The sequence below is a fragment of the Botryllus schlosseri genome, chromosome 15 (genome assembly GCF_051294905.1).
Source record: "Botryllus schlosseri isolate E-star chromosome 15, Bs_hap1, whole genome shotgun sequence".
NCBI lineage: Eukaryota > Metazoa > Chordata > Ascidiacea > Stolidobranchia > Styelidae > Botryllus > Botryllus schlosseri.
The window spans coordinates 19,504,991-19,519,626 of record NC_137250.1 but is presented as its reverse complement, the minus strand read 5'-3'; the positions used below and the strand labels follow the sequence as shown (position 1 = coordinate 19,519,626).

The window sequence follows — 14,636 nt, the reverse complement described above, 5'->3', positions numbered from 1 at the left end:
TTCCGAAGTAGCCAGTCTCACTATACTTTCAAACACCGCTGCATGGGTATAACTTACCGTCGTTTATATCAGTCTGGATAACGACTTCGGTGGCGTTGTGTTCGCCTAGCCTTCCGCCGAGAGGGGATGCAAGCTTGACATTAAACTTTTTCTCTTCTTCGAACAGAGAATCGTCGATGATGACAATGCGACACGGCTTCTCGGATTCGCCTTTCTCGAATCTGCGATTGCGCAACGGATGAGGCGTTAATTTCTGTATGTAAACCAGGATATGAACTATTTCGCCCTGTTAATTAACCTCCCCGTGTTTTTTGAATCGCTGAAAATGTTACTCGCGTTCTCGACGAAATTATACTCCACTCCGAACTATTAGCACAAACGATTGCGACCTGTCGCCGAATGATAACAATTCCGCTTTTGAAATTGGCAACTGTACGCCGCAGAAGTCATTAGAGTCGAAATTGACTGTATTTGACACGTGACCTACGGTTTGATCACAGCCCTACTGTTACGTAAACACATTAATCACACACATTGATACGTGTCATTTCATCTAATAAAGGTGTGTTGGTCATATTCTAAACTGCGATTTGTCATCTATATACCACAGATTTGTATTTACAATGCGTGTAGCTATATTAAACATGCCACCAGTTACGTAAAGACATATTTTGATAACATTTCCTCGATGTGAACAGCTGACAATAACGTTTTAAAATTTACTACACCGTTTACGGGATGCAACCGTGAAAATATGAATCAAGGTAGCGCGTGACGAACGTTGAACTTAGTAATAAAACACAAATCCGTGCTCGTAAACTAAGATCGTAAACTCCTACTAAACGTCTAACTTGAGGTTAGCTCGGTAAGGTTGTACAGGGGACATATGTATCTTGATAAGACTCTGCAAATGCATGTAAACATTGCGTTCACGCAGACTCATCATATTTAGAACTTGAGTTTTGATTAAGATACATTTCTTCACGAATTGCACGATATCAATACCGTGGCTATCTCAATCTCAAGTATACATCTCATAAAATAAAATGATATATTCTACAGTTCTCCAACTCTTATTAGAACAACACTGATGATAGCAAAATTTTGGTTTCTATGTCAGGCATGCACATTGCACAATTATCACAACTCAACGAATACGGATATATTCAAAACATATGTTTAGCTCATCATATTTCGTGAGCTATCATCAACTTCGTGAAGTCAAGATGACCTTTTAACCAATGCAAAACCCGCAATATAAACCTACTTGATAATACTGTTATGGTCATTGGTGCGGCTGATGTAATCCGAGAAAGACAGAACCGAAGACGGGACCGTACCGGCGGCCGTATCTGAAACGGTGAAACAACAATATTGATGACTTCAAGTTGTGAAAATACACCCGGTCTGATAGGTTGATCGAATCTGCTTATAATCAAAGCCGGATTTTGTATCGTTGTAGTTAGGACAAATTACAGAAACACGATACTGTAACGAGGGTTGGAAACACGCAAAGTTAACAAATGCCGGATAACATCTACGAAAAACTACATCGCTAACTAAATCACCACACTATTCCAGGTAAAGGCGAAGATTTGCGAAACGCCGTAATGATAAAATACTCTGTTATCCGCGCAGACCTAAAGGCCTTCAAACTAGCGTTAAAACAATCACAAATCTATTTACCGTAAAACAAAGACCGCGAAATCAAACATCCGACTTAAGTGGGCCTCTGTAATGGAAGACCAACCAATCGGCCTTACTAAGTCGAAGTCACCCGAAGGGGCATTGTTACGTAACAAATCAAAGACACCTATTGCTAATCCGCCGTTCAGAGTGATGATAACGGTCGGCGTACTTGGTTCGTGGGAAAGTACGTTTTTGTGGTGCGCAAGTTCCGAGAAAGCGGGGTATTTCAGTATCTTTTTGCGGGTTATAACAAGGAAATAACACGCACCTTGCTCGGTGTAGCAAATCACCATCAGCTCTTTGCTGAGGTCACCGCTACGCTTTACGGGAAGCATGAATTCGCCGATGTTTTCGGCGACACCGTAGCTTGATTGCGGGAAATACACAGTCGATTCTGTAGGAAAAGATGTGCCGTCAATCAACAGATACCTGTGTGTATTTGTAAACGTGTGCAACCGCGTGAGATATGCATCTATCGTCGCTAGAAAGTCATAGAGGCGTGAACACACTACTCCTGGATTTCGAAAATCAGTGAAACAGCCATCTTTCTGAAATTTGGACGCAAGGTGCTTTGGTCGACGTCCGACCTTTGGTGAAGTTCAGTTGGAAACCGTCAACGCGTTTTCGACTTTCATTGCATTTCGTGCTTTATGAAAGTGATTCTTGGCAAAAATTTTCACAGTGAAATATTCTGGAAATGTTATCCCCGAAGCTCGTTATGACCTCAAGTGAATGAAAACTTTTTTTCGAACAAGGGGCATATCATGTGGGAAAAAATCATTTTTTTCAAGATGTTGCAAAATTCGACGTTTTTTTACTTTGACGAACCCATATGAATGCACCCCTTAGCTATAAAAAAAATTTCATCTGTTTCAGAATCCCTAGATATGTCAAGCCTCAATTGTTCAAAGTGATCGCATGTTCTGTTCTGCCCATAATATGAATCAAAGCATGAAAAACCAAAATATTATAGAAAAAGTTATTTTAAGAAGCTTTAGCTGTTACTTCGCAAATAAAAGATACAAACTCGAAATTTAAACATGGCCGATAATCCTATTGTGGAATACATTCGCCAACCATTAAATTACAACGTTTGGGATGTTTTCAGTAATTTTCCCTCATTTGTACGCCTTTTTGCGTGTAAGAAGAATGATAGAATAATCCATCATATCTTTTGTCCAGATTGCGAATTTAGGTCGCATTAAACCCATTAAAAATGTATAGCTTGATTGGTAACATGTGTAGAGTGTGGCACTGTGTACTATTTTCGGCGTGATAGCAAAATAAGGCGGTCATTTCAAAGGGGGTGACGCAAAATTTAGAATGAGTATAAAAAAGCTTTAATAACACACCCCAAAGTCAATGTACACAAATTAAAGGAACTACAGAGGGAATAATCCAGCGACAAAAGACAGGGAGCTCGGATAACGCGACAATCTGCACCTTATTTTACCTACAAAATATTCGACACCGTACCGTAAGTGCACGAAAATTGTCTTGCGATTGAGCACTCAACTTTCACGGAACATTAGATTCATCAGTAACCATACGGCGCGACAGAAAGGTAACTCGCCAAACGTGAGGTAATGACAGGGGTTGTTATATGACTGTTGCAACCATCACGAGGATTCAAAGGCAAAATCCAGACTGCGAAACACTTACGATGTCATAACCCGATTATGGTATTGTGACTGATTTTCGAAGCCGGATTCCAAATTATAAGTATGATGCTAAGTTATAGCTGCCCAAGCGCTACAGAGCAGCCGAGATCAAAGTGAAATCGGGAATTTTCTCACCGTCTTCCTCGTCCGTGATGGTAATTGATGAGTTGGTGGGATTTTCTAGGATACCCATCACTGGATCGGATAGATCGATGTAAAATAATTCAGACTCTTCGTATTCTTCATCCTGAAAAGTGTGAGAATGTAATAGCCGTGATTATCGTGTCGTGGATGGATCGGCCACGGGGATGGCGTTAAAGTGATTGATTTCGTCATGGAAATCTCACGTATAATGTATAATCGACAACAGTGTATTCTATCGATTCTTACACGGAAAAAATCAAGTCAGCTACAATTCCTGGTGTACAGACTCGGAGAACTAGATAATTTTAGTGGTCCATTCAGACTAATTAGAGCGAAATGACAGTAATGCAATTCTAGACTAATTTGCCAAATGTTTCCATGCTCTAATTTTAATTCTAATGTAATTTCTGGTTTTCCTGAAAATGCTGCAGGAGAGCTGTATAGTGCGAAACGAGCCATCCTTGGTGTACAGACATTTCCAATTCTCATTCTTATGGCAATGAACTCTGATTCGATATGACCAGAAGTTGATTTTTGTTATATTTCTTCCTAATTAGGAACTCAATTCAACTTCCAATTTGTTGCGGATTCGATAATTATAATTATAATCTAATTTGTAGAAATTAACTAGTTGTCCAAATCTTGTGGAAATTTCCGAATATACCAATGCTGCTCCAGTGTGTTGCCAATTGGGATGGGGATACGCACCGTTTAGCAGACTTGGACAACTAGATAATTCTAGTTGTCTAATTTCACTAAATTAGAGCGACATGCCAGTAATCTAATTCTAATCTAATTTGTGAAATGCTTTTATGTTCTAATTCTAATTCTAATCTAATTTGTGAAATGCTTTTATGCTCTAGTTCTAATTCTAATCTAATTTATTGTTTTCCTGAAAATGCCTGTTTGTCCGAGGCATTTTGCAGCAAATTAACAAGAATATCCCTATCGCGCAAGAAAATCCAGTGCCAAACCGCCATCGAATTACTTACAATGTACAGGCATGGTAGTAATTGTGACGGAAAATAGCCATGTTGGCATAGTAGCTTGTAGTCTGCGAACAACATTCTAGTTTCGATCACAAGTGGAAGTGGAAAAATATTTCGAAGCAGAGAGTAAGAGCATGGACTGTGATGTTTTGAGTTACTGGAAAAGAGAAATTCGTTTTCCTCATCTCAGGGCTGCTGCTCGAGAAAGGACTGGAACATCAGCTCCACCGGAAATAGTTTTCAACCATACAGGAGAATTCTATAGTGCAGGGGTCGCCAACTCAAAACAAATTGCGGGTCCCTTTTTAAAACTTTCTAGAGCCCGTGGTCGCAAGAATGCAATATCGAAACAAAATAGGCCACACATTTGGGCAGGTACGTTTTAAAACTTTACGTTAGTACAACGCCATATTCACTTACATAGGCGATGGTCATGGTTACCACAAAAGAAGTATTGTTTTATTGAGCAGTACAAATACAACAAGAAATATCATGATCATAAACTTCATTATATTTTGAGCTATGAGCTGCGTACGATGCCTGACCAGTGACCATGCTCGCTTTCAAATCAATTTCAGCATTACAAATGCTTTACTTCACGTTCTTCCAGAATCACAAATCATATAACCGGCCGCATGTGGCCCGCGTGTTGATGACCTCTGGTATAGTGCAGAAGGAGCCAAGCTTGGTGTAAAGACTTTAACCACTCTTATGCTCATGGGAATGCACTGTGATTCGATAGGAACTGAACTTGATTTTGGCTATAATTATTTTACTCATTCTAAATTTCATTCAATGTCAAAGTTTTTGCGAATTCAGTAGTTCTAATTCTAATTCTAATCTAATCTGGAAAAAATGTTTAGCTCTAATTCTAATTCTAATCTAATTTGGAAAAAGCTGTGTAGCTCTAATTCCAATTCTAATCTAATTTGAAAAAGCTGAAAATTTTCTAGTTGTCCAAGTCTGCCGTTTAGCGAGCAGTAGACGGGTCCGCGGTTTAGGTATATCTATTTACCTTGTTTGGGCGTGTTAGGGGAAAGCTAGTCATATGAGATTGGATTTGGATACGAAGACCCAATATATCAAGAATGTAAAAGGGTTCAAATCTGATTTATACAAGAAAACTCGGGATATGAAATCTCCATGCCACATCCAAGACATTTCACGTATAGAATTGAATTTAACACAATATCTGTTCAATATAAGTCCTCTATATTTCTATACTGAGAACGGTTAAGCGCATATTTTCGCGGCTGTGTCACTCGTGAACGTCCCGCGCAAACGCCGTTAAATTTACTATCACGAGTTAGTAGAAGTATAAAACAGTTTATGCGCGACATCCGCGCCTTATTAGAAACACAAGCAGCAACACAATCACATCAAACAGGATGTCCAAACAGTATTAACATACCTGCAGTATCTTAACTCTCCACTTTCCCTCGCTTTGACCCGGGTTGAACTGGACTTGGTTAGCGGTAGAGGCCTTGAAATCTTCGCCTGACTTCGCGGTTCCATTACGAGTCGAAATCGCTGGAGATAGTCATGCAGTAGATTGATGGCAAGCGGGAAAACGCGTATCATTATAGTGCGCAGTCAATTGTTCAAAGCCTCTATTACTTGATCATAATTTACGGCCGGGTTCCTACCCGTAATTCGAAAGTCAATAAAACCTGGATCGCTTATGAATATGTCAAACACAAAAATGTATTTATCAATATCACCTTAATCTACATTACACTACGCATACTATCCAAAAGCACGTGTTGGCCCGAAAAAAGTGACAGCCCAATAACTCAAAAACGGGCCGGGATACTTTCACGATGTGCGGTGTTATGAAAAGGCTTGCAACACGATAGGATTATCGTTTTTACCCGTCAAAAAAAAGTTATCTTTATAGCTTTGACAGGCTTAGTGTGGCGGTAACAAAGTTATCAGTATTCCGCGGTTTATGGCTTACCTCTACAAGCACCTTCAAACAGAAAAGCTTTTATGATGGAGCATCAATACTCACTAACGAAGGAGGTCTCCCCGAGATATCCCCGTCGATTCAGTATCACTTCCAAAAACTTCGCTTCTTCCGACACGGTGTAGTTAGCGCTGGCGATCGAGATTACAGCCCAATTAAGCATGAAGGTCTGCCCGGTCAATTCATTCTCGCCTGCAACACAAATGGATTCCATCACGGAATGCGCTTTAAGTAACGAGCAAACAACCGCGATTGACTAATCAAAAGGCTAAGCGTTTGAAAGATGGGCAATTTATGCCAGGCAGTTTTACGCAAACATAGTTACGCGATACGAGAACTTGATACTGTTTGAAACGTGTTTCAGCCCGGCTGGACAAGCTATTGCCATCTCGATCGAGGCAAATATGAGGGATACGGTGACTCATGCGATGATTATCGCGCTGAGCTATTTAGAAAACACAAATGGGGCAGTCGCAGGCTTATGGAAAGCCGCTGAAATGTGGTGGCTCTGATAGCGTAACTTTTTTTAATAATGATCGACCGATGATAATCCAAAGCGTCGAAATAAATCCAAACTGGTAAAACTAGAATATTTATGAATGATGGTGTGGCTGTTGGGGTTACTTAACGAACTGTGTCTGCGGGGGAAACTGTAAGGATTAGCGGGGGATTTATTATTCTCGAAAAAATAGGGTACTTTAACTCGGGACCCAGGATCCGGGACTCAATCCATTCCCGATGACATAACTTGGACTTGAAAATTGAAGATCGTTTTACATGCCACATCGGAATTCGAAACCGTAACGAGTCGACCAAATTCGGTTCTACATTAATTACTCGGATTGCGAATATAAACATAGCACAACTATATGCATTTTCTTCTTGCCTCCCAGGAATGTAATATTGAGAAAAGCATACGCTGTAAACGAAAAATAGTCATTATGACCACACCAAGATGTGTCTCACCTAAACAGATGTCTAACACTGTCTGATATTTTTCAAAAGAGCTCTTGGCCTGATCAGCACCCAACAGTGAGGTACGAATAGCAGCACTAAACGATTTACCTTTAGCTGCGAAACTTGAAGACCATTTTACGTTTCACATTCCACATCCTAAACGGGCACTAAGCTCTAAATATGATGTGGCCTCAAATTAAACATAAAATCGGGAAATTATTTTTAACTGCAGCCAATTTCTTCAGAAAGCCACTGTAATGGAACTATAGCTAAGAGATTATTACAATTCTCATTGCACTCTAACTGCGTAAATAAATGTGTGTGGTGTCGTAGTTGTGCGTCTTTCCGGGCATGATTTCTTCGCTTCATATATACGAAACCTGTCAAACTCTGGCTGAATTCCGTTCTTAGGTAATTTCTTGCAGCACCCACAACCATCCATAATCATAGCATTTATGCATCTATGCATATAATACCCATAGCCCCCGAATGTTAAAGTTGACAAATATAGTTCTGATAGACATTTGGATATACTTTTGAGACGTGACGGGGGTAAATGCATTGGTAATACATACTGAATTACTCGAAATGAAAATTAAGTCCAAGGTACGCGCAAAGAATTGCACGGTCTACAAATCTGATCGACAGCCCACGAAAAGAATACGGCCGAAACCGAACTTTCCCATCGAACTTCATCCGATCAAGAAAATCAGACTTCTAAGTGTGGGCTAGTACCAAATCCAATTACACCCGGATTTGGCAATGAATACCAGCGGCGTGAAACGATGTTAATCAGTCACACCGCCGCGATTTTAACCCAAAATAGATCACGTAGCAATGGCGTTTGCGTCACTGACGCGTAATTAACTGCCTTATATAGGTGCGCTGATCCGGTAACACGATAGGGTTAATCTACGAAAGCGATTGGGATTCAAGTATACAGCAATGCAGACGTAAACCTGAGTGTATTGCAGTGGAAACTATAGCACCGTAGTACGACTAGTACCATATTCCACACTTCGACAACCGTATATAATTTTAGTTGTGTAATTAGACTAAATAAAGCGAAATGTCGGTAATGTAATTGTATTCTAATTTGCGAAATGTTTCCATGCTGTAATTTTAATTCTAATCTATTTTCTGGTTTTCCTGAAAATGCTACAGGAGAATTGTGCAGACAGTGCGAACCGGGCCAAGGTTGGTTGACAGACATTTGCCCTTTTGCAGTTCCCATGCCTGTGAGAATGAGCTCGACTTCATTTTAGTGGTAGGCCTACTTAGTTCTTTCCAATCATAAATATAATTCAATTTCAAGTTTTCGAGAATCCCGTATTTGTAATTCTAAACTGAATTAAAAAAACTGTAGCTATAGTTCTAATTATAATCAAATTCGGAATAAAAATGTGTAGCTATATTCTTAATTCTAATCTATTTGGGAAAAAAAACTGTATATATAATTCTAATTCGAATCTAGTTAAGAAAAACAGAACATTTTCTATGATTGTCCAACTCTTTGTGCGCAAATAGACTAATCGTTGATCCTACAGAAAACTAAATCTTGAGCGCACAACAATTCTCGCCACTTAACAGCACGCAGATCGTGAGAAGATCATATTGGAATGTCCATTGTTCATGTTCATGCATATGATAACGCAACTGGAGAAAGTCATCCGCTCAAAACAAGATATCATGTTCATTGCGAGAATAGGGCTACGGCCGGCTTTTCTTGTGCACATGAAGCGTATGAGTCTGCAACCACAAATTGCCGACTAAACGGTGTGCAAAGTGCAAGAAATATGTCTCGGATTCGCGCGTCATGGGAACATAGTTTATTCGTATATCGCGATACAGAACTTACGTTGCCAGCGGTCTGAGCGAAAGTACACTGCAGATTTACAAACAACTCATACTATACGCGATGCAATGTATCATGGTTACATGTTTGTAATAGCGACAGTATCGCGGGCTCCTTGAAGATGTAACAACCGTGCAATATTTTCTAAACATCGCCAAACACAAGGTCCCACGAGCCGCGCGCGTAAGAAAGAGCGGTAATAATACTCTCGTGTAGCCGGCCTTTATTTCGATAAACCCCCGGCCACTTTTCAGCGCATCTCCGCTATCAAAGTCACGCTGTGACAGCGACGCAAAAACACGCCTTCAGATGATAACATCAACAAGAAAGGTAAATTCAATCATTGTACCGACTAATTCATCTTTGGCATGAGACGCGCACATAAAGCGGTACATATTACGCTGTATACACTTATAATTCCTAAAACAACTTACAAGGGACAAGGCCAAGAACTTTGAGTCAGTTACAAAAGGATAAAATGACTAATATGTGAGATTAGATCGCGTGGGATTCACGGCCGCCGGGAGCAGATGTTCAACAACCAAACCGCGCGGAAACCGGGGTCTTCACGCGAGCCAAGACTTAGTCAGACGCTAAATACGTTAGTCACCACGGTGACCGTGACCAGCCGCGAATCGTAGACTTGAAACAAGTTTCGATGGTGATTTATGCCTCGGACCGAGCGTAATTAACCGCAAAAGTCTTGAGAAGTAGTTATTTGAAACAGCCTACGCGATCCCAGTAATATAACGGCTGCCGAGGTGCATTGAAGCGGTCAGGCGCAACGGTGCAAAGGGCAGCATGGTTTCCGAATATGTTTTAAAAAACAGTACACACCTTTTCGAAAACAGTACGGCAAAACAAGGCAACGTAGATGAGCTGTACAGTGTACACTGTACACAGAGGTGGTCAGAAATAAGTACTTCTACTAACTCAATTGATTACGTTTTCACACTACTTCTATACTTGGTCAGTTTTTTCTGCAAAATCACTTACTTTATACACTTTGGGTTTTAAAAAGTAAAACATGTTTTGTGTTAAGTCTGCGTCCATTTTATGAGCGAAATTGTAGGAATAGAACGTTGCATATTTTTTTCCTTGATGTTTTTGCGGCATATGCACCGACTCATGATATACATACACCCGATCTGTGCATATGCATACCATGATGTACATATGCCGTTGGACAAGGGAGTTAAAGAAATAGCCTTGTAAGGCTTTCTAAGTCTTGCACTACCGCTTCATGCTATCCCAGCAATGCTAAGCGTCAAGCGGGGAAGCCACGGACAGGCCCACCTGTTTTTTCGAAGGTCTTTGGTCTGACCCGGCAGGAGATTGAACCCACGACGTACCGATCATGAAGCCGGACGCATCACAATTACGCTATCTTGTCATAAAAACCGCGTGAAGCTACCCCTACATATCACGGCAAAATAATATATTTTCGAAGATTGCACCTATTTGCGACACAAGGGTATACAGGATATGATACAAAGCACCGATAACTGCGTTACGGACGCAAAAACAGCCGAATCACACTTCCTACGTTTGCCTGGATATGAGTAGGCTAAACTATATTTAATCAGTCGCGGGCTTTATGGACCAGCGTCGTCATAGTTGCAAAAGCGCAAAATCCACCCGCAGTTCATATTACTGACTCATAGACGATATACAAACAACAGAAAATCTTCGTGACTTCCGCTACCACGAGATAGACGTTTCCACTGTATCCAACTGGCGAAATGAAGCTAAGTTAATATTTTCGATGGGTCACCAATGTAAATATGATTTACACGGGAGACTATACAATGACAGCGGCATAGACGGATGGTATTATACAGTGTTACGATGGATTATCTATACCGGCACCTTCCTATGCTTATGTCTTGTAAAACATGCCCGCGTTGGATCAAGTTGAATAACTACACACTTATAATGATAATTACTGCGGATTATTACAGTGACAATGCGTCGTCTCGCAGCGAATTTGTTGTTCCATGACGTTTCAATGGCTCACTATATCAGGACAAGATGTACCTTGTACACGTACACTGTACCGGTAGTTAAAACTGCAAGTAAGGTGTACGCAATATTCTACACATGTGACCAGTCCATTGACCAATTACTGGTAATGTGGGTAGAAAAGTCATAATTCCTTCATTGTAAATAGATGCATTATGGTAAGCGAAGCGTATAGTACAGAGGTGGGCAAACTTTGTAGCTCGCGGGCCGCACTATATAAAATTGGGATACTAAGCCAAAATCCAATATTGTTATTTGACTATATAATGACCGAAACATGGAAATATTATACATGTATTTGTATATTTAAAACAAAGCAAACATTGATTTGATGATAACGTACACTCGTCAGAAACATTGCCGAGCATTTATAAGCTGGTTGTCCTCATTGTCAAAATTTGGGATGACAGTCGGTTGTCCCGATTCTTAGAACTGGATGTAAAGTCTGTGAACAGCGATCTGTTCATAGATTTGCTGATTGTACTTTTGGTTAACTCCGGGACACATAATACTGACAGCATCAGAACCATGTTACTTTTAAATACGCTTTTGCAATATATATATATATATATTATAAATATAAATACTTCTACAGAGACTATATAAGAACGAATCTATCTAAAACACTGGCGAATCGGCTTTTCCAAGTACAGCACTAAAAGTAATAAACTTGCTCGCGTTGCTAATCTAAAATCAAACTCACGGTCCGAATTAAGTCATTCACGTTTCACTTTCTTTGATGTTTAGCAACTGAAACCTTTAAAAATGTATGGGCCGCGAGGTTGGGCTACCTAGTCATCAATAAAATAAAAAAGACTGGTAAGAATATGTCTTATCATTATCATGCTGAAATATGTTAAGAAAACGTTTATTAAAGTACCCACAGTAAATTTGATTTTTAAAACGGATACTAATAATATTTTTACAATGTTTCTTGAGGCTTTCGCTGGTCGTAGTTTTTCCAGTGTCCATCCCAGGTATAGTCTATAGTTGTATGAATAAGTCAGTTACTGGAATAGTTTTGAGAACATATAGTACTGCTATATACGTCATAGACCACGGAAAACCTTTTAGTTGGTTGTCAATACAATGTGTTTTGGCGACACATGAGAACTTACAAAATACAAACTTCGTTCGATTGATGTATACCAGACCCTTTGACGGCCCACAAGGGGCATAGAATACATGCGAATGGCCTTATGTGCACAAGGTTATCGCGTTACGTAAATAGTTTATTCCTCCGCTGTCCAAACAGCCCATTCGTTTTCGATACAAAGTAGTCAGCGGTTGATTAGGATATCAAATTAACGTGGTGACGAATTTCAGCAAGGCTTCGCAATGTAGTACAGTAATAATGATACAAACAAGACCTGTCAGTCAGCAGCTATTCTTAGACCCAAGCGATAACTTGATGTATGCTAGGGACAATAATAGAAACACTATCACCGTAACATAATAGCGAACTAGCGTGAGAAATTCGGAGATGTCAATTTCCAAGGAATACACCGCGTTGAAGCCAAAAATTCACACTTTTAGTGCGTGCGACAGCAAAAAAACCATTGTCCGCAGTCCATCAAAACTTTGATATCGTTCGCACAAAAACTTAACAATTGTGACGTCATGTTCCATAGCACTCTCAAAGAGTCTGCCTGAGCCGATCGGCGCCGGAATTGGCCGCGGAACACGTAAAAGCAATCTATCACACATCCATCAATATGTCAACAAAGTCAACACGCACGCATCTGTAATACATCAACGTTGGGTATTATCACTAATCGCACGCGATTAAATTTCTTCTCGGCTGAATCGTTCAATTCGCCTTTATTATACTAACAGTTTTAGATTCGCCACAGTTGTGATATAGAGGCCTTGTTAGCTATGAATCACCTGGAGACACTTTACTGGGAAACGCACATTCAAGGTATCTCTATAACTGCACAAAACAATGAATTATAGCTGGTATTTGAGACTGAGGTTAACAAGCATCCGCTTGTCGCGTGGATGTTTACAAGTCGGTAATATACGCCTACGACTGTGGCGCCTAACACGAAATGAAGACGCGACAATTCAGAAGTTCTATAATTTAACCCTACATCTCCGTAACCCATATTCGTCCACTCGAATAATCGACAAATCCTGGTTAATACTGATAACACTGCCCCTACCATGGACCGACGGGGCATTTGAAATGAATTATGCACGATGCCAGAAAATAATATGATACAATAAGCGAGTACGGAAGATTGGACAGTAATTGATGCCGTGACCACAACAACCAATATTTGACGTTTCTAAAAAGTAAACAAACCCGCGTCGGCAGTAATGAAATAAGTCCTCGATTTCATAAAGCGCCGTTATTTCCAAGATAAATGTCTAAAGTTTACTATAAAACTTCATATCGTCACCGGCGGCAACAACAATAATAAGGTTAGAAGGGCATAAAGACGTAAACGACTTGTGCAATTTATAACTCCGCGGGTTTCATTCTCTATAGTTGGATACGTGCTGGTATACTGTCAGGCGAAACGATACATTTGACACTAGCATAATACAAGGTGTGTGTACGTAGGCTTTAGCACGGTAAACTTGGATTTTCGAAATGTGACGTCATAGAAAGTTACATGACATTTTGAAAGGAACACTGAACGACTTATTTAGGTTGCATGTAATTATGGTTTGATGTAAAACCCAATACAATGCCGTGTAGAGTTGATGACTACTTTGAAGATACATGGGTGGAACATAAGTTGTATTTATCTGATTTCCGTCATAGCCTATAAGGTGCCTATCAGGACATCGGCGCGAAATGCACATTTTTCGTTTGCAGTGAAGGCCGAGAAATGCTTATCACTATTTCGCTTCATCTTTCATTCTAATCAAGCATGCGAATCGAATCAGGTTTCGAACATCATTATATCAGATGGTTCGAACCGAATCAACTGGGCTAATCATATTGTGTTTACTTTACATTGTCAGGATAGTAAAGGTTTGGAACCACCGATATAGAAACTTGCCACTTCGTCGTCTCGGTCGACATATCCGGCACGAATATTCGATTTCGCCAGTATGAAAGTCGCGTTCCGCGGGTCGTCATTGCAATTATTCCGCTACACAACGCGGCAGCACGCGACAGATGTTTTACAGCCGCCACTTTACAAGGCAATCCATCGACGTTAATAGCGGCGCATAAATTATTTTAAGGATCGCGCGCGGCTTGACTAATGCCGAAAACTTGCAGTCCGGCCATCCCGCCCGACACCGACACCGCCACCGGCTACATAACATAAACTGTAAATCCGTAAAACAGCCAACACCCGAAGCAAACAGTATGGGGGCAGTAAAACAAACACCAC

The 14,636-nt window shown here is 40.3% G+C and overlaps 1 protein-coding gene and 1 long non-coding RNA gene across 2 annotated transcripts in view; both read right to left on the bottom strand.

The window, feature by feature from the left end:
• Window positions 1-14,636, bottom strand: part of LOC145457176 (FRAS1-related extracellular matrix protein 2-like) — a 73,907-nt gene that overhangs the window by 25,549 nt on the left and 33,722 nt on the right. Inside the window, exons 20-25 of the mRNA XM_080335349.1 lie at window positions 6,495-6,641; window positions 5,895-6,013; window positions 3,486-3,597; window positions 1,958-2,083; window positions 1,268-1,352; window positions 58-221 (exon numbers count right to left, since the gene is read on the bottom strand). Coding sequence (XP_080191475.1) covers window positions 58-221; window positions 1,268-1,352; window positions 1,958-2,083; window positions 3,486-3,597; window positions 5,895-6,013; window positions 6,495-6,641 — 753 coding nt within the window. The remainder of the gene's footprint in view (window positions 1-57; window positions 222-1,267; window positions 1,353-1,957; window positions 2,084-3,485; window positions 3,598-5,894; window positions 6,014-6,494; window positions 6,642-14,636) is intronic.
• Window positions 7,466-14,635, bottom strand: LOC145457181 (uncharacterized). Its single transcript, XR_013920801.1, has 2 exons — window positions 10,689-14,635; window positions 7,466-10,644 (listed from the first exon to the last, which is right to left on the bottom strand). It is a non-coding gene; the product is annotated as an uncharacterized LOC145457181 (long non-coding RNA).